General features: G+C 33.0%; 1 protein-coding gene across 3 annotated transcripts in view; it reads right to left on the bottom strand.

Annotated features, from left to right (window-relative positions):
• Window positions 1-246: 246 nt before the first annotated feature.
• The window catches only part of LOC130445363 (zinc finger homeobox protein 4), a 282,274-nt gene continuing 261,957 nt past the window's right edge, over window positions 247-20,563 (bottom strand). For all 3 annotated transcript variants that reach the window (XM_056780950.1, XM_056780949.1, XM_056780951.1), the window contains 2 exons: window positions 17,317-20,458; window positions 247-634 (listed from right to left, as the gene is read on the bottom strand). In XM_056780950.1, coding sequence (XP_056636928.1) covers window positions 630-634; window positions 17,317-20,458 — 3,147 coding nt within the window. In that variant the 3' untranslated portion in view covers window positions 247-629. The remainder of the gene's footprint in view (window positions 635-17,316; window positions 20,459-20,563) is intronic.

Below are 20,563 nucleotides of genomic sequence, written 5' to 3'. Positions count from 1 at the left end.
CAAAATTTCTGAAGAAGAATGTTGGATCTATAGTTAAGAGACGAAAATTCATATTCTGAATTTAGAACTAGTGACTTCGTCCCGTCAGCTATTCGGTATTATTAGTTATAATATGATCACAACTCTTTCCAATGGACTAATTATAAATATAAAATTGTACGAGTGGTATTCCGAAGTTAAAATAGATTCGGAGTTAAGGACAGTAATATCAAAGATATTGGTTCAAATTAATAGAAATACTATGAGTCAACTGATGGAAATATATTTATTTTACATAAATATAATAATAAGACATTTTCTCACTGGGTTTGAAGGTTATAGTAACAAAAAAAATTGAACAAAGATTTAAATAAAATTATTTCATAAAATAATCATTACAGTTATTTAAATTATTTATAACTTATAGGAAGCAGCTTATTTATCTAGTAGGAACTTACAATTAACTGTATAGATTATATACAAATATTTAAACATTATATAGTACAAAGTAATATCACATTTTTTTTTATTTCGGCATGGAACTAATAAGTCTCTTTCTTCTTTTACTTTGATTCTGTTCCCGCGACACATCAGATTCCTATCCGGATATTTTCAGTCATCTCCCAAGTTGAGAAAATTTAGAAAAAAATTTAGCCTGAAATAAAATTAAAAACAAAATAAAAATCAAACGAAAAATAAAAACAAAAAAAAATAATTTAGATAAATCATAAAAGTAAATCAGTTTTCTAATGGGTAGATGTGATTCGAAAAATCTTTTTGATTTTACGTCTATATCCTGACGTCAATATCAGTGAAAATGAGAAAACTTTTATGCTACGAGGGTTGTTAAGTTTCGAGATATGGCAAAACGGATGTAAATATGTCAAAGCTGACATATCCATCATAATTTTCAATGGTAAACGTAGCGTGTTGTGATACGAATGCTATTTGAATTGTTCACAGATACTTGAAACATACGGCAGTGAGCAGATCAACTCGCTCCGACTTTTGGTGATGAAGCACCATCTCGAGTTTTCCGAATTCAACCGTGGTCGCACTCCGCTACAGGATGAATTTCGGGAAGATCGTCCAAAATCGGCTAAGCAACAATTAACTTTTCGGGTCTTTCTAGACGAGCCAAAGCCAATAAAAGTTGTTCGCGCTCGAAGTACACATGGTTACCAATTCTCTCAATAATTGGTCATGTCACCACTGTTCGATTAGAGCAACGTAGAACGGTCAATTCTGAACAGTACACAAGCATTCGTTTACCAGAAGTGTATCAGGGAAACCAATTGAAGAAGACGAATCATTCTCCACTAAGACAATGCGATCTCTCGCACATCAGTTCATTTCGGCAATTGGTTCAAACACATGCGGAAATGTAGCAGCCCTCGTATTCTACTAAAAGTAGAAAAATTTTCAATCAATAGAAGAGTTAACTAAGAATGATCATTTAACCAGCTTATTTTTCGTGGTAAATTTTATTATTAATGATCTTGCAAGGTAAGATAATGTCTTTTCGAGTTTGGATGGTCTACATCTTACATTCGTGGTACTTATTGTTTTTATTAAGTTCAGCAATATGTACCACATGGTATCAAAGACCCACTACCTTTGTTCAATAATCCGATATGTATAGTCATTTATAAATGGGCCAAGGATAATCAAATGGATTAAATTTAAATAGCTTAATCATAAATTCCTTTTTTTATTGCCTATTTTTTTGGACAAATAATTTCCAATGAATATTAAAATCACTATTTGCTTGTCAAAAATATACAATATACATTTCTTTTTGAATTTCTATGTATATGATTTGTTGTCTTAGTTAGACTTGACGTCAGGATAAAGTTGAAATTGATGGACTAGAGTGTGAACTGTATTATAAATTTTGAAAAAACATTCGTATAACGGAATATATGTAATAAGAAATATTTTGATTGAATATCCAGTTCGTTTAATATTTACTTCTTGGCAAAAAATTGATAAAAACAGATGGAAAGTTCTATGTAGGAAACGAAAATGACTGCAAATATCCGTACAAAGAATAAACCAAGAAGAAAAAGTACTTAAAGTGCCTAATATATTCAATAGACGTGAATATATCAGGAAATAATTTAGTCAAAGATGCCATTAAAAATGCCATCAATGAAAATAGGGCCTGCAATATTAAATCCAATAATTTCTGTTCAAACTTTTTCTGGATATTGAGTATATTCTTTACTCATGCAGTTAAGATTCTCATTAGACCAATAGCCCTAATTTTTACAATTGAAATGACCGTCAATCTAATCAGAAAGCTTAACATCTTCTACTTTGATCTAACATTGCCATTTGTTTACAAAAATAAGTTCGAGTTCTTGAAACTCAAGAATAATATCCAATGGTTCTATGCAAGGCTATGATTTATTTTTAACTAGTAAAAACAAATATCTAGTGATCGATCTAAATGTTTCAAATAAGTTTTTGGAGAAAGCAAATTTTCAATTTTGCAGAAATTAGAGTATGTAGATGATGTTTCATCGATGAATTATTTGAAATCGAAGCAAACATTTCCATTTTCAATTTAAAACAATACTTGTTACAAATAAAATAACAAGCAATAAAAGAATGGCTCACGATGTAATCGAAATGAAACCCAGAAATACAAAACAGAGACAAGGATAGATCCCATTGTGAAAAGAGAAAAATAAAACTATTAAAAAAGACATCCAAACAAATAAAACTGGATTCAAAGTAAAATTGATTCTAAACATATGATGAAGTGTCAAAAGTATGTACATTATAAGAAACGAAAACTGAACATGGAATTTGTTGTCCGTGAAATTAAAACTTTGGGGGCAAGGGAGTGCCCCCGCCACGTCGAGCAAAAAAAGCGGCACGGCCTATATCTTCGTTATGGATTGAACTAGAAGCCTGTATTTCTAGTATTCAAGCAAGCATTGTATGAACAAGGTATCATTCAAATTTTAATCAATTTGAAATAGTACTTTTAGAATTATAACAAGTCAAAGTTTTTAACTCTGCCACTCACTTACTGACTGATCATTAAAATTCTTAGGCATAGAATCCTCAAATTTTGAATATAATTGGTATAAATCACGAAAAAACTAAAATATTTTGTTATCTTAGTCCAGAAGTCTTTCTCACAGGAGGCCTATTACATCTACTCAGTCCAGTTTTCTAGATACACCAACTGCATAAATAATAAAAAAGATGAAAAAAATGATTAAACGTTAATGGTTCTATCTGTATAGAGCAAAAAGTAGAGGTTGATCCGGAAAATACAACAATAATTATTAAAATATACAGTACATTTAATAAAGAACATGTTTACTAACTGGGTCCGGTCAAAACTAAATTTGAAATTATTAATAGAGCTTACGTTTATCGACAACAGTTTCCCATATGTATAACATATGCTATAACTATACACAAAAATCAGGGCCTAAGTCTCAACAATGCGTAGATGGATATCGGTTCTGCAGTATTCACATCCGGTCAAGCTTACGTGGCACTTTTGAAATTTACAAGTCTGGGAGGGTTACATCAAATTAATGTCGACTTTCGAAGTATTAAAACGCAGGAATCTTCAGTTTGTGAATACAATAGACTAAGAAACCTGCGAGAAAAACCCTTAGAGATAGGAAGAGGGATTTGAGAAAAACTTTAGCTAAAGCTCAAGAAGTAGAATCGGAAAAAAAGAGGAAGACTACCTGCACAAATAAAAAAGACAGAGAAAATTCGTTGTTGGTATTTAAGAAGTAGAGGGTACTGGAAAGGAAAAAAGGAGGTCTACCTAAATCTGAAATAAACCAAGTCTCACCTAACCATAAAATGCTTTGAGATCCATGTAATACCAAGGCGTTTAATTTATTCAGTTCCTTTTGAGGGAAAACACTATGCCATCAAAAACAAAGTCCAACTAATCGTACTAAATAATCTTATTTACTATAATATATTTTATTTAAACATTTTTTTCAAGATTGTTAATACTAATGTGGTCACTATAAGATGTTGTAAGGTTAGCTAATAACTCAAGACAGAAGTTTCTTCAAGTAGGGACTTAATAAATCAACCGACTTGATATTATATTGATCTCAGAACTTTTTACGGTAGAAGAACTGAGTTGCCAGACTTTGTTTTTTTACAAGTTTTGTTTTTGACGGAATTAGTGATTTCTTATGTAAATATATAACTTGAATAAACACAGGAACGTTATTCATATGTACAAGAGTCGCCGGTACGATCCTAAGATGTTTTGGATACCTGACAATTCTCTTAAAAGAAATTAAATAAAAAAAATAGCTCGCAAATTCCCAGAAACCGTCAGTTCGCCTTGAAAAGGATTTTGTAAATACGTACGAAATTTCGAAACTGAAATATTTCTGTGTTTTGTAGAACCGTGTCAAACAATGCAGCTGTTTATATTATCGGTAATGATAAGTAATCTCAGGTAAAAAGGGACTTTTCTAGGTATGTTAACAGTGAATTTCTGTGAAGTAACACCTGGCCAAAGAAAGAGATTAAAGTGTATACAATGAACAATGCCAAGAACGGCAAATGATATTTCGAAAGAATAGATTTTCGACTATTTCTAGTAAAAGAATTTTTTTTAAAGACTTTGATGAATTACTCGTATTACAAATCGAATTGCTACCCCCAAGAAGAAATATAAACATATCTTTTAGATTGAATATCTTGAATCTTTTATTTCTAATAATGTTAATATAACATTAGTAAATTCGGTAAGTCTCTGAACCAAATTCCAACCAACATAAAATGGATATAAATTCAATTAAACGCAAATTCAGTTTATAATACAGATCAAAATATTGACGATATAGTAGTAGACTAATAATATGTATATAATTATAACTTGAGATAGAATTACTTTCCAATAATGGGCTTAGAAGCAGTGTTAGGCATTCCAATCAACACTTGATAGACATTCTTTCAAAGCTTTCAAAGTATAGCGATTAAATGGCACTGATTATAAGATTTAGAATATTAACACAAATCTTCTGTGGTACCTATTTTCAAGAGTTCAATCGAAAAATTAACCAGTAGAAAATATAATTTTTGAGGATACCATAAACGAACGAAAGAAATAAAGCTCCAAGCGCTGCCAGAGGAAAGAAAATCAATTTCTACATCTCCGACAACCAAACATACTATGAATTTGATCTATTGGTTTGTCGCAGCTTTCTAGCTTTATTAGCCTTAGAATCCTCAGGTGACTTATCAGATTTCCTGGATTCAGTTTTACTATCTGGATTAGCCCGTGGGCGCGATCAGCCTTTCTTTCTTATTCAGCTTTTTCTAAGATTTCGTTTGTTCAGTTTTCGACTACCAAACAAGAGCTGCATTTGTGATCATGGGTTTGATGACTGTTTGGTATATGCAGAATACCATTTGAGGCTTTAGTCAACATATCTTGCCCACAAGCTTGCGACAAGTCTTTATAGCCACAGTGGCTTTTGCAATTACCTTGTAGAGGTGATCGTTCTAAGTAAGTGTTTTATCCAGGATGACTCCTAGATAGTTATTAATTTAGTTCCATTCACGATAAGAGCGCTTATATTTGCTTTCTTTAAAATGGGACTAGCGATGTATTACTGGGGTTGATCGAGAGCTACACTTTATCATCTCATTTTTTGATTGTGTTAACTACCACTTCCAATGATCACAGTGGGGTGATAGGACTCCACCTTATGGACAGCTCGTTACGGTAGTAACATTGACAAAAGGATGCTCGCTAGACAGAAATTATGCGCCGTTGAAGATGTTGTCATCGAAACTGAAGGCTATTTTTAGTGAAAAAGACTTTTGCTTTTTGTTTAATTCGACAAAATACACATATTCAGAACAAGAAATTTTTGCGTGGGCTACCAATTAATGGAACTGGAGATATACGGAATTATAGTTCAATTTTGATTTAATAGGTAACAGGTTATCAGTAAAGGTTGCAGGTAACCCTAATATGTCAATTTTTCCCCATAAATTATGTAATATTAGTACATAAACATACAAAAAGAGTGAAAAATGAATCTGTAATTAAAAGTGTTTCCAAAAATTTCATAAGTTAACGTCTGTATAGTATCTAAACATGTCTTCAACTCCGAGATCTTTTGAAAAAGGTTTACCGAACGATGGAATTCGAGTAATAAATTCCACTTAAACGTAATGAGAAAAAATCTCTCGTATATACCATCAACGTATCGATATAAAGAGAAACTTGATGATGAAAAGAGTTGGTCGTACGAAGAGAGACGTGTGGAGACTGGGCGGGTCTACGGATTCATTCTACTTTAGCAATAAGACAAACAAGACTACGTTTCTATAGCTACCCGTATTACGCGTTTCCATTGGCGAATCCACTTACTTACGGTCGATTATAAACTTATATATACATCACGGTAACTGACTTTTTATAGACTTGATTCCGTTTTATATGCCACAACATTTTGAGATGCGCTTTCATTAGGGCTGACTTGCACGCTGATTATATTGCCCTGATGGTACTCGACTTGGAACATAATATGGGCTTTTCGAGAACGAATCTTCGTTTCTGTAAATATTCTATACATCAAGAACATCTTTTTACGAGAATGTATAAGATTGTGAAGATATCTATACTATACAAACAGGTTGCTATCTTATTCTGTATATCTGAAAATTCTGTTCATAGTAAATTTATGATGTAAGAAATATTATAAAACTAATTATAAATGATCATTTTTGAATGAAATTCGTTTATTTTCATGATTTTGTTTGGGTATTTTAATATATAAAAACGATTTTAATTTGTAACAGTTGGTGATTGTCTCGTTTATATTCAATTAACAACTTTTTATACATATAAATGTTAAGAATTTTATGACACTTTTCTTTATAATATACGGTGGTTACTGCATTTCAATGATAGATCCTTCGACAAAATCAAATATTTTGGTTCTATTAATAAAAACGCAAGAATCTACGTTCTTTTTTCATTCATTGACCTTTATATGTAATTAAATTACATAATAATGAAAAACCATTTCACTAGAACTTTAACATATGAGGAAAATAATATCGCAAGAGTTTCGATTGCATCTTCATCTTTGATTCTTCTACGCAGTTAGTCATTCCTAACTGGACCTCTCCATGGCTCGTTGACTTATTCTTATTTTATTTACATGATTTTGTTCCAATGTTAGGCCTCGGTTTCCTATTAAATGCTCTATGCGGCATCCCACTTGAGCGTAAACGTCTCGATCGACGTCTGAACGCCAGACACAGCGTCAATACATCTCATACGCGAACGACGACGTCTCGTTCTCAACAATAGTCGACAAACAGAACTATCGTGTAGTCGTGTGATATTTATGAAGATACAAAACACATGAAAGAAAAAAATACCAAATTTATTGAATATTTTCGTGTCAATTGAGGATAATTCAAATATATCGTAGAACTTGTGCGGGAATGTATAATCAAACTGCAATCTTAAAGGCATCCCAATCTAACCTAACCATATCACCTAAAGAAAAAGTTGATGGTCACTTTTATTGTATAATACACAATAACATGGACTGATTCTATTAATAATTCGTCTTTTTCTTTATCGAATTTCAACATTTTGTGCTGACGCCAAATACGACGTTTATGCTGCAATTGTTCCAAATAATTAGAGGCGCGGCGTAAAGCGTTTGAATGGTTCCAAACGTCAAGAGCCTTAGTGTTTCTGAGCCTTAAGTCAACACTGGGAAAATGCATTGGTCAAACACCTTTCGACAGGTAGGTGGTATATCTGACTTGAATATATCTCTCAGCTTGTCAAATGCAGCCCAAGACAGTCCTCTCTTTCTGTTTAGTTCTCTAGTTTGATTGTCTCCTTCAGCTCAGATCTCACATCTCAGGATTTTACGTATTCGATTTCCTCGCCTTCTAACTTCAGGACTAAAGCCTATATTTAGGGAAGCTGTGGATAGTTCGTTGGAAAAACACAAATGGGAGAAACTTTGTCACCTTGTCGGACACCCTTTTCGATATTGAACCCATCTGTTTCTGCATAAATTTTGTCCTTTGCTGATGTCTGCTAGAAATATATCGGTGTCTATACAGTAGTTTGTAATAACTTTAAACAATTCATGGTGGTTTGTGGAGTGACATATTTCATCAGAAAACTATCTTTTTCAACTTATCTTCATGACAATCATTATTTTACGACTGTTCTCGGTCAAGGAACGTTAGAAAATCCCATTTACATCATTCCAAAAAGACACGTGAGTCAAATTACTAGGCGAGGTTCATAATTAAAGTATTCCGTATGCATAAAGCAATTTTCAGAAATAACTATGTGCATATTAAATTTATGATAACTTCCTAAATTTTTATATAGTTAATATATTGGTAATATTGAAATGATATACAAAAAATACAGTTAATAATAATTAATAGAATAGATTTTCAACTTATTTGTGTATAAAAATATGCGGAGAAAGAAAATATTACTATAGGGTCTTCTAATATGAATTTTTATATTTCATTGAAGCTAGATTATTAACGATAATGTCTCTTTTTGAATGACAAACTGAATTATCGACTATGGAATGATACAATTCTAATAAAGTATTCGGGAATTCATTATTTGATGTAGATTTCGGGATTGCGATTACTGTGGAACAATAACAAAACCAAATAATAGTTAATTTATAATATATCTTCAAATTATTGTCCATTATCCGCTTGAAAATAACATAACATTCTTCTAGAATATTCTCTAGCATAGCAGGTGGTATGATCTGCTTTTCTTGCATAAATAATTGTAGGTCTATTAGTGTAGAATTTAGATTTTGAATAATCCATAGAAAAGAGCTCAAATCCTGGGTTCTATCAGTCCATTCCACTGTTTCCAATACTCCCATACATAGTTGTAAAAACATCTTTGATAATGAAGACTTAAATATCACTAGATAATCCTCCTACAATAAATTGTCTACTACCTACAAAATTATACCGTTTTCTTTAATTTTTGGTCTACATTGCTTATGTTTCCTAGTCCTATTTAGCAAAGATTGTGAACTGGGTTCAAGATATGAATGCATGTCGTGAAATCATCTGCAAACCTCTCGTTGAATAATCAATTTCAATTTTGTCATTTTCAGTTGAAGATATTTCATAGAAAAATCGCTGAATGTTATGTCTAACAGTTTTTAACGTCAAAAAAATGGTACCAAAGCCTTGAATCACTGATGAAAGATGCATATCATAATTAGAAAAAGTTATCTACTATATACACTCGTCGATGTATCGATTGCAGATCTGATATTTTTTACGTATATGTATTAAGTGAGGAAAAAACGCGAGGGGACACAACGGCACATGCGACTTTTCAGACGCACGTACATACAGCAATATTAGCAATGGATTTGGTCTTTTGTTCATTTAAATTTATTGCCCATAGGAAATACGAGCCCAGAACCAATCATGCTGATCGATTCAGAGAAGACTATAAATTATATTTCAATAATTAACATAAATCGACAATGGTTGGCAGTTGTCTGAAGCCCGTTTGACTCATACATAATTAAAATTGTGATATAAGCCCGAACGTCCGATTTAAATCCATCTTATTGTGTTCGGAAAACTTGTTTTTATACGATGATGAACTGAATTTATGGTTTTTATATATTTCGTAGTACGAGGGTTGTTACTTAAGTTTTAACAGATGGCAATATGTCAAAATTGACATTACCAACATAAAGTTACATTATTAATGATGAACGTACTCAGAGTTTGTTGCCACACGAGTGCTATTTGAGTCGTTCACAGATACTTGAAACATTTTTTATCTTGGTCAAAATATGGAATTAACATTAACAATTTCGTGCGATGATTTTCTATGACTTTCGACGTGGATTAAACCAACAGAAGAGTGCCGATCAACTCGCTTCGACTTTTGGTGATGAAGCACCAACTCGAACCACCATGTTTCGCTGGTTATCCGAATGGTACACCAGTTTACCAGAAGTTTTCGAAAACATCAGGTAAATAAATGCAAATTGTCACGCATTAGTTCCAAGAAAAACGTTCTTGAACAGTCAAAACATAGAATTGTTTATTAATATTGATCTCAATTGAGATTATTTTGAGAAACAATGAAGCCATTTCTATAAATTTTTATTTACATTTGTCATTATCAAAACATAAGTAGCAGCCCTCGTATTAGCTTTCACTACCGGTAGAAAGTTTCGGTCCACGCCATACTGCTACACTTTTCATACTTTTCGGACCAAGAAACCTTTTTGTCACATTCGTTTCGGTTCTCGCAAATTCTGAAGTAAATTTTTAAATAGGTAAAACCAAGGAAATTTCGTTTGAAATTCGTTCTTTAATCGCAATGCTTCGTGGTCTAGGCAAAAGTAACCATAACATGCCGCCGAATTAAAGATACCTCGATGTACCACCAGGAGCCTTGGAGCGGCGTCGAAAAAAAAAAAAATAAACGCATTGTATTGATCAGTAAACGTGATGACGACTCACTGCCCCAGAGAAAGCAGCTCAGATCAATGAACCTAGGGATTTACCTTTGAGTACTTCAACGGTAAAAAAGAAATTGAGACAAGCCGAACTTTTTGGAATCAAATTAAAAGGTTGCAGTAAGCTAAGAAGATACAAATTGGACGCATAAAGAATGTGAGAAAGTTTTATGGAGTGCGCAGGTCAGAAGAAAAACACGATGATGGTTTGAGGATGTTTTGGAGGAAGGGCGACTGAAGACCTGGTAAAAATTGAAAGGATTTTTATGAAAGTAGACTAAACAGAATATTAAAGTATCAGTAGTAGTAGGCTGGTGTCTGAACGGTAGAATAATTACCCTCCAGCATGACAACGTTGCCAATAATTCCTCGAAGTTGTACAAAGAGTATTTGAAAGGATGAATGTCTTAAAAATAATGGTTTGACCATCACAGTCGCCCGAGCTTAACCCTATTGAATTGTTATGGGACGAATTGGACAGGGAAGTTGACTGCTACTTAGAGATTGTTTTTTTAAAAATTTTTATCAATTTGCATAATTGAAAATAAATTTTTCATATTTATTATTGGTTAATATGTCTGTTCTCATACAGGTTGGACCAACTTAATAACCACCTTCTTCAAGATGAAATTTTTTAGTTATCATAATATTTTTAGGTGGTCAGTATTTGCACAAAAAATTTAAAAGCAATGATGAAAACTACTTGTTTTACACACGCATTTCGAATTGTTTCTAGGAACTTCACGTAAATTTTTTAGTTTTATAGTTTTATAGACGGCTTTTGATAATTGTCGTCACACTGAAGACTTACTAGCGGCGGACATCGAATCACTCCACTTCGATAAATGCATCGTTTGATCGAACAAGAAGAAAATAATGTATTGCAGCACTATCTATTTGGTTTCCCAGGTAGTTGTTATTGAAGGTTATATTTATTTTTGCAACAATCATAATATTATTCTCAAAAATACCAAACTTTCTTTGGAAAATATTTATGAACATTTTTCAAAAAAGAGAATCAACTATAAGAATATTTACGTGAATTTTTCTCTATTTTTTTCAATTATTCTATCAAATAGTTCACTTTTGTTTTAATATACAATCCAAAGATCGTAAATCGAGAAACTTACTGATATATAATCATTAATTTATGTATGGTATAATCAACATTCAAATTTTAGTCATTTACTCTATAAAGATAAGGTTCATATTCTGCTTACATACAGACTTCTATTTATGACTTTATTCATAGGCGCAGTTCGAAATGTAAATGAAAAACATAACAGATAAAATATTATAAGAAACTGTATTACTATATATAGAAAATCGTTCAGGAAACTCAATATTGAATGTTTCCTAATTCAATTTAATTTGTCATCTTCCTAAATAATTCTTTATTAAAAACATTATTATAACGTGATGTAGAGCTACAAATAAAGAAAAACTTTCACTTAGTTTACTACAAACTATTTTCCAATAGTGTTTTTATGATAAAAGGTCACTAGTAATTCATGCATTGAGAAAAAAAAGTGTGATTTTATGTATTCACCGAAACTAAAAAAATAAATCACTCTAAATTAATTTAAAGATATATGATGCTCAAATTTTGTACGAAAATGAACCGGCTCAATCTAAGCGACAAATAATCAATTATATGTCATTTCTCAACAATTATAAATTTGTTATTCTCATAAAAGATACAAAAAAAAAAAATAAACTATAAAACCCATCATCAAATAAAGAATGTAGTTTAGTAAATCTACACGAGGGTCGCTGCTTAAATTTTGAGATATGACAACACTGATGTTAATATGTCAAATCTGACATTGCGTATAGTTTGACATTTTGATTATTTCTAATGTTTAGTGGGTTTGCTGCGGCGGGAGTCCCACATATTCATCACGCTCCTGGTGGAATCCGTTACTTGGATTCCGTAATTGATAGATAGAAAACTTCTGTAAAATTTTTAGGTTACGTCACATCTAATTACCTCCCAGAATGGTTTGATCGCCTTCTAGGTACTTAATACCTCTAACAGTGTTTCAAATTTGGTATTTATAACTTGAAGACTTGCAAAAAAGTTCTCTGTATAACTGAATTGAGGTAGATGAAAATCGATTACGACAAAAATTCCATTCTGTGATAGGATCATGGAAGTATGAAAGGATCTTTTCTATATTCATGATTAGGATCTACAATCAACTGATAGGTGATCTATATAACCCAAAATCCTAGTTTCCAAACAGCTCTTATACCTGTATTTTCTTTGGACTGTTGGGATATTCTAATTATGGTTAGAATGAATGCATGCGACGAGTAATCTATTTACTTAATTCCAGTTATTTACAGATTTACAGATATTACATTAGTTTTGGTCAAAAAAATAACAATCTGTACGGGTCTTTCAAGATGAGTCAAATCCAATAAAATATCTTCGCCTGTTTTATCGGAATAACTGGACATGTCGCCAACGATCCATTCGAGCGATGTAGAGCGGTCAGTTCTGAATGGAACACCAGCATTTGTTAACTAGAAGTATTTGAAAACATCAGGGAAACCAATCAAGAAGACGAATCATCCTCCACCAAGACAATGCGAGTTCAAACAAAAACAGTTAAAACAGCGAAATTGATGGGTCATCTGCCGTACAGTCCTTGTTTGGTACCCATTGATTTCTTCTTATTCTCGCAGATTAAAAATAAACTGCGAGGCCAACGTTCTTCTACACCTGAAGAAGCGGTTGATGTGTTCTAATCACAGGTTTTTTTGTAGTGTACTGATCGTAATGGAGAAAAACAAAAAATATTTAGTTTTATTTATCTATCTTAAAACCTTAGTAGCAACCTTGGTATAAGAGTACAACGAGAATCAATATAGATAATTTGATAGAAAAATTAGTTTTGGTGTATCTGAAAGGTTATTCTCGGAAACCAGTAGATCTTGTTACTGATGACGAAAATAATAAGTAGGATCTATCATACAAACTTTACATCTAATTATACATAGATGCTCAACGATGGAAGCTCTTCTATATCGCCTATAAAAGCTTCCAGTTTCCACGTTTTTTATTTAAGTTGGTCTAAGGATTCAACAGTGCAAGAGAACTTGTAATTTGGTATTCAAGGTAAACAAAGACGCCCTGAAACGAGTGTAGATTCTGATGAGGAAAAGAAAGAATTTAGAAGAATTCTAGTTACAGGAGGCATCGCAAAATTTTTTATTTGCTCTAAAATCAATTTACAAATATCAAATATCCCAACGTGTTACGTCTATGATTTTCTTGTCGAAAAGATAGCCCTGGGTTGCGCAACTCCTCCACGTTACGAATTCATATGAGAAATACAAAAGGGGGAATGAAAAATTAATTCATATTTCTCATTTCCAGGGGAGAACAATTCGTGTAGTCTAGCAGGAAATTGGTATTTTACGATATAAATAACATGCTATTAGATTAAGTAGGTTGTTTTTATGTGCTACGAATGCAATTGTCCTTCAATAATTATTCAATACCTAATTGTGTTTTCACAAAAAATATTTTTGTTCCCAAAATTAAATCTAATGAATAATCGCATTTTGTTATTAATTATTAAATTAATTAATCTACTTTGAAAGTTATTTAGATGTGAAGTTCCCAAACTAGGCAGTAAAATGTAGAATTCAATAAATTTGGAGACTTGAAAGACTATCTAAGATTTTGGAGTCAGGTCAGTTTTCATCATAATGTATAAAGATAAAATTCCATATTTGATACAAGCAAACTGCACCCAATACACAGACAGTTATCTTTCCACAAAAAGAGATTACCTAAATTCAAAGTATGAAAACTAGAAATATAAGTTTGGTTTAATACTAAATAACGTACGAAACAAAAATTAGGTAAATAAGATAAAATGTTACAAAAACGAACTTTAGAAATTTTAGTTGTGACATAGAAACCTGATATTCGGTGCATTATCTATCTTATTTGAATGAATAGTTAATTCTAGAATGGTAAAGAAGTAAATAACATTGAAAAATAGTCGATATTTAAAAATTTATATATAAGGAAGTCCAAGAGTTGCATAAGCAATATCTGGTTTTGATATACAAAATGAATCAAAGAAGAAATCTAAAAGAAATTGGTTCCAACAGTAACAGGGTTATATAATAAGGTGTCACAAAAGAAATTTTTATTTTTTAAATATTTGCATTGTTCTAAATAATGTAATAAGCCAAAAAGGATGAACTTTGAAAAAAGAAACGAACGAAGAATGTAAAATACCTTTCCTATCTAGTTTTTAGACAATTGGTACTTCAAAACAGAAGTAGACATGATTTAATGGAAATAACGTAACCATAATTTGTCCAAAAGCACCAAGAAACATTGTGTACTTCGAAAAAAGAATACAGCAAATTTTCAAATGACTATATGAACCTATACATACAAAAATCTTACTACTAACACGAAGAAAACAGAAAGTGCAAGAATAAATGATAAGATTTGATATCTGAAGGATCAGAAAATTTTAACACACACTTAATGTATTTCCAACATTTCAGTGATGATAATGAACATTTACTCTTCTCGTCTAGATTTGATTCCGTGTGATTTATAGTTGATCTTTAAACTTAAGAAATATTAAGTCGAAGTATCACAAACATAGATAAGGTAAATGAGGCACAAAATTACATTTATATAACTGGCAATGTTTGTTCTTAAATATTTAGTTGTTTTTTTGTATCTGCAAACAGTTCAATCCATTTCATATAGCTTGAGATTCGGAAAAATGAAGGTTATTCAAATAATGAATTCCAATAAGTATTTCCGGTTGTACCAAAACATTAAAGAGAATAAATACATTATTTAGACTTAATGGGGGTCTCTACACTACTTTATTTCAATAGATAGTGACCATTATTTGTTTTTGTCATTCGAAAAGTTAAATGATAGACCCAATCATTGACAGGTGATTTTTAGAACTTTAAAATACACATATTATTATATTCTATTCAATAACAATGTATAAAAACATGGTTAGGCAATAATTTTTTATCTAGGTTTTTACTTTGTATGAATATATTTTGTACATGGTTGCTAAATAGGAATGCAAAATGGTATAATTTCTAAATTATTGTACTCATAAGGTAAAAAAAATTGGTTCAAAATTATTGGAATCCACCAAGTGAATGTTAACAAAACATATACGAGTTGTGGCTATTAAATAAAGAGATTGGTGGTATAAAATATTGTTATTGTAATAATATGTATATTTATTTATTAGCACCTTCAATTATACCCCTCTTCTATCAATACATCGCTTCATGAAAATCTTCCATTATCCGAAATAGTGCAGGAAATCGTGATCTGTCTGTCCCTTCAGGCCGCGGACCGCTTTTTCTTTCACAGCCTAAACACACCCAAATTCGGCTATTTCTAATTCAGATTTGACCTTAGGAAAGAGACAGAAGTCGCACGGAGCAATATGCGGCGAATAAGGTGGGTGTTCTAACACTGGGATGTAGAAACTTCTTGCCGGTCACTTCGGAATGAGGTACCACACTCACTTTTTGAAATTTTTATGTAAAATTTGCCGTACACATTCTTTGTCAATTCCTATAGATTCAACGATGTCACGAGTACTTAGCCGACGGTCATATCGAACAAAATTAACGACTTTTTCGATATTTTCACTCGTCACAAGGGCGACCCGAACGTGAATCATCTTCAACATTTTCTCGGCCATTTTAAAAACACTTAAACCACTCAAAAACACGTGGACATAACAATCATTCATTGTGGAACACTTGTTACCATAAATTATAAGTTTAAGTCGCAATTTTTCCAAGTTTCATGTGAAATTTCACATGCGTTCCTTTATTTCTATAGCAAAACAAAAAATAGCCCATGAAGGTAACGGCTAGACAGGTTTATCAACAGACACAATAGATATCGCATACTTTTTGTGTAGCAACGCTAGTCTCGTTACTTATTATGCTTCTCAATGCTAAGCTTTACTCGATCAATTATAAATATGACTGGTCAAAATGCGACATTTGGTCTAAAAATGTTTTAAATTCCACGAAAATTATTCTGCGTTCAGTTCGTAATGGAAGCTTTTGATTCGCTATTGGTAAATTTTGTTTTGGCATTAAAATACGTGGAATTGAGTCCAAACGTTAAAATACATTCAGTCGTTCAAGAGCTATAGCTATTTGTTTATAACAAATTTTTTTAATTTATTTTATTAATAGATACGATATAAGCAAACCCCTTTTGCTTCTTGCCACGCTTTGGAGATAGTTATTTTGTAGATTTCAGAGAACTATCAATTGCATTTACACCCCCTGGCAACTATCTAATAGTTTCCAAGCTATAGTACTTCGCATTCTTACCTAAACTCCGTCTAAAATAGCGGAAGAGGTAAATATCACGTCTTATATATGTTATAGGATGGTAGGTCTATTCTTGAATATAGGACCAGATGTACTTTAAAAATTTCTAGTACTTTTGGTACCCAAGATTCATACAATTTTTTCATGGTGAAATCAGCATCACTAGATCTAAAGGCCCTCACTTGTAACTTATCAAAGGTTAGACAGCGGTTTTGATTGCCTCTCTCTAGAATTCTAATATAGGCAGCTTAATTTCTATCGTGAATCTATACATAATAAGTTAAAGAAAGTAAAGAAATAGAGCTGTTAAACATTGTCTAAACTCCCCTAGGAATTTGATAGATTTGATTTAATGAACAGCAGATAGAGAAATGACCAAAAAGAATTGTAATAAGATATATCATCAAAACCAAATATCAAGTAAAAAATTACTTACCATTTGCACCGAACATCGCATGATGAACGTACTGGTTCTGCACTCCATAATTTGCATTGTTTCCAAGCTGGTAAAACTGTTGGAATATATTGTCCGCGCCTTCTTCTTGTTCGCTTTTGGCTACATTCCCCATTTGCACCCCCGCCATTTGCAGCAACTGATAGTGGCTGTTGTTGTTGAGATTCTGTTGTGGATTTGTAGTGGAATCTGCGGAAACAGATCCAGAAGCACCGGGTAACGATGGCACTGTGAATTCACTTTCGGGACCAACGTCTTTATTTTGATTTTCTAGATGCACTTTCACGTTGTTTATGTGAGATTTCGTGAAAATGTGATCTTGAATCGAATATTTGTGCGAATATTTGAAATTGCAATATTTGCAGTCGTCGGGAATAGTATTATTTTCACCATCAGGTTGACCTAAGGCTTTTTGTAAAGCTAACTTGCCTTTCTTTTCTTTTGCTCGAGCGTTTTGGAACCAAACTTGAATAACTCGTTTGGGTAGACCAATTTCCTTGCCGAGATTTTCGCATTCTGCCATCGTTGGAGTTTTATAATCATTAAAGAGTATTTTCATTACTTTTATTTGTATTGAAGACATTTGTGTTCTATATCGTTTATTACCAGAATGTGAGCCGCTGCTATTTAAAGCTTTGTGAGTATTGCTTTGAGTACTACTCGCTGGTGATGTTGGATTACTTTCATCGTCATAGTACTCCGTAGTTTCAGACATTGAATCGCTTCGTTCGTCACATAAAGAACGTTCACTGAGGTCAGTTAAAGGACCTGGATCGCATACGTTTCGTTCGTGGTCCATAGATACTTTCATCGGTCGAGATAAGTCAACTGGTTTTGAAAGATCTAGAGGTATTTCACCTTCAGGTTTTTCTGATTTTATTTCGCTTTTATCTCCATTAGAGGATGCAGCGTGAGCTTGCAGTTCGTTTATATAGCGTTTCATACTTTCTTCATAATATTTTTTTATAGAATTTTCCATATCGGGATGTAAGGAAGGAAATAGAGGTGGGATCATGTTGGAATTTTGTGGTTGATTTTTGTTTTCACCTCCACCGGAGCTTAAACTTGGAGCTGATTCAAGACTAGCTTCTTCATCTGGTAATGCGTCAATATTTATTTCACCTCTGGCGCAATGGTCTGCGTGTTTAGTAGTCAAATGTGATTCTAACGCAGATTTAACTTTAAATAGCGCTGGACAAAAAGGACAACGTTTATTTATAACTTGAGCGTGGGCTCTAAACTGCCCTTTTCTTTCTCTAGCTCTAGTGTTTTGAAACCAAACTTGCACAACTCTTTTCTTCAACCCCACTTCTCTTGCTATATTCTCCAACATTTTTCTCGATGGATTACTTTCAACTTGATATTTTTGATAGAGGTAATCTAGCTGTTCAGGTAGGATAGTAGTACGCAGTCTTTTATCTTTCGGTTGATCCGATGTATCACTCTCAGCATCAAATTCGTCGATTTTCCTCTTCTGTCCAGCAACATTGTTCAACATACTAATAAGGGGATGTTGGGAATTGACGTTGTTTTGTTGTTTGCCGAGGTCGCCCAAATTCGCGTTCAGTTGTTGTAGTTGAGCATGTTGCTGGAGAATCCCAAAAGGGGAATCTGGAGGGTATGTAGGAAAAAGATTAGGGTTCATTAAATGAACTAGCTGATGTTCTCTCCATAGCTCGAATCGAGGAAAAACTAAATTACATTTATCGCATTGAAACGTCGTTTCTTTTGATTCTGAAGGCGATGGTGATGTCGGTGGGTAATTTCCCTGACTCGGTGTAGGAGTAGTAGGAGCTGTTGGATGATTAGGACTTTGTGTGAGATTAGATTGAGGTAGTGAAGGTACGTTTGTTTGTGGAGGTAATTGATGTTGTTGAGATTGTTCGACTGTTGTACTTGAATTTGAATCTTCTGAACTTAAGACTGCTGCAATTTGTGCTGCTGCGGCTTGTGCTTGTGCGGAACGTTTAGCGTCTTCTTCTTTAAAACAATGCGTTTTTTGGTGTCGAATTAACTCGTAATATCTTTGGAAAACTAATAAACATTTTTTACATTGATAATTCAAACCGGGTGTTCTTTGAAATCTATTAGCACCGCTCTCGTCTATCCCCGGAGCTGGTTCGGCTGCGGGTTGATTTTCGTATACTTTCCGAGCTTTTTGTCTTGCGTTTTGAAACCACACGACGATCACTCGTGGACTGAGGTTTAATAGTTTTGAGAGGTATTCTAGATCGTCGTCTTTTGGGTAAGCGTTGTTTTCGAAGAATTCTTGTAAGACTTTTATTTGATAATCTGTGAATCTTGTACGATTGGCCCTTTTACCAGTTGATCCTCCAGATCCCTGACTTCCCGGGTTGCTATAATCTCTGCTTGGACTTAAACATCTGTTGGGAGTTAGAGGTAACATTCCTTGGAGGTTATTAGGATTAGGAAAATTTTGTTGATTTAGCTTAGGTGGTGGTAACATAGGACTAGTTAGACCATGGTGTGAGGAAATATTTGTCATGTTCATAGTAGGGGTAGTTGTGGTTAAAGTATCGCCTAATTGGGAAGCAATTATAGATGTTAAGGTGAGGTTATTAGGCGTTGAAGGTTGCGAAACGCTCTGGTTATCAGAGCTGGCGATTGAAGTAGCCGGACTTTGTACCTGTTGTAAACTCACTGGTAAATTGAATATATTAGGTTTTTCTTCTACTGGTTCTTGTTTATCTTCATTAATTTTAGGAAAATCGTCGCTGGGTTCTTCTTTAAGCTCATTTTTTATTTCTTGATGGATAAGTTTCGGGGATTCTTTGAATTTATTATCTTCCACGCTACTTCCCGAGCTATTTAACGGCATTACTTTCGCTTCCCCGGTTTTTTCGTACTCTTCTAAATTAAGGGTAGTAGATGGAGGATTATTGAAATTATATGGACTATCTTTGTTACGTTGTCTTTCTTTGAATAACGTATTTCGAAACCAATGCTTGATCACTTTTGGAGGTAAACCACTCTGTGAGGCCATTTCGTGAATTTGATCTTCTGACGGAGAATTGTTTATATCGAAATGAGCACGTAGGATTTTTAGTTGATCGTCTGTTATCCTCGTTCTAGCTCGTTTTTGATTAGCGGCTGCGCTGACAACCTGCAGCAATAAGAAATGGATTTATATGTACGGAATCAACAAATTGTATACGTATGTAGCCTTAATAAATTATTACAAATTGGCTATAAATCAATTACGATAATT

The sequence above is a fragment of the Diorhabda sublineata genome, chromosome 6 (genome assembly GCF_026230105.1).
Source record: "Diorhabda sublineata isolate icDioSubl1.1 chromosome 6, icDioSubl1.1, whole genome shotgun sequence".
NCBI classification, from domain to species: Eukaryota; Metazoa; Arthropoda; class Insecta; order Coleoptera; family Chrysomelidae; genus Diorhabda; species Diorhabda sublineata.
Note: the sequence above shows the minus strand (reverse complement) of the source record. Positions and strands in the feature narration are given on the sequence as shown.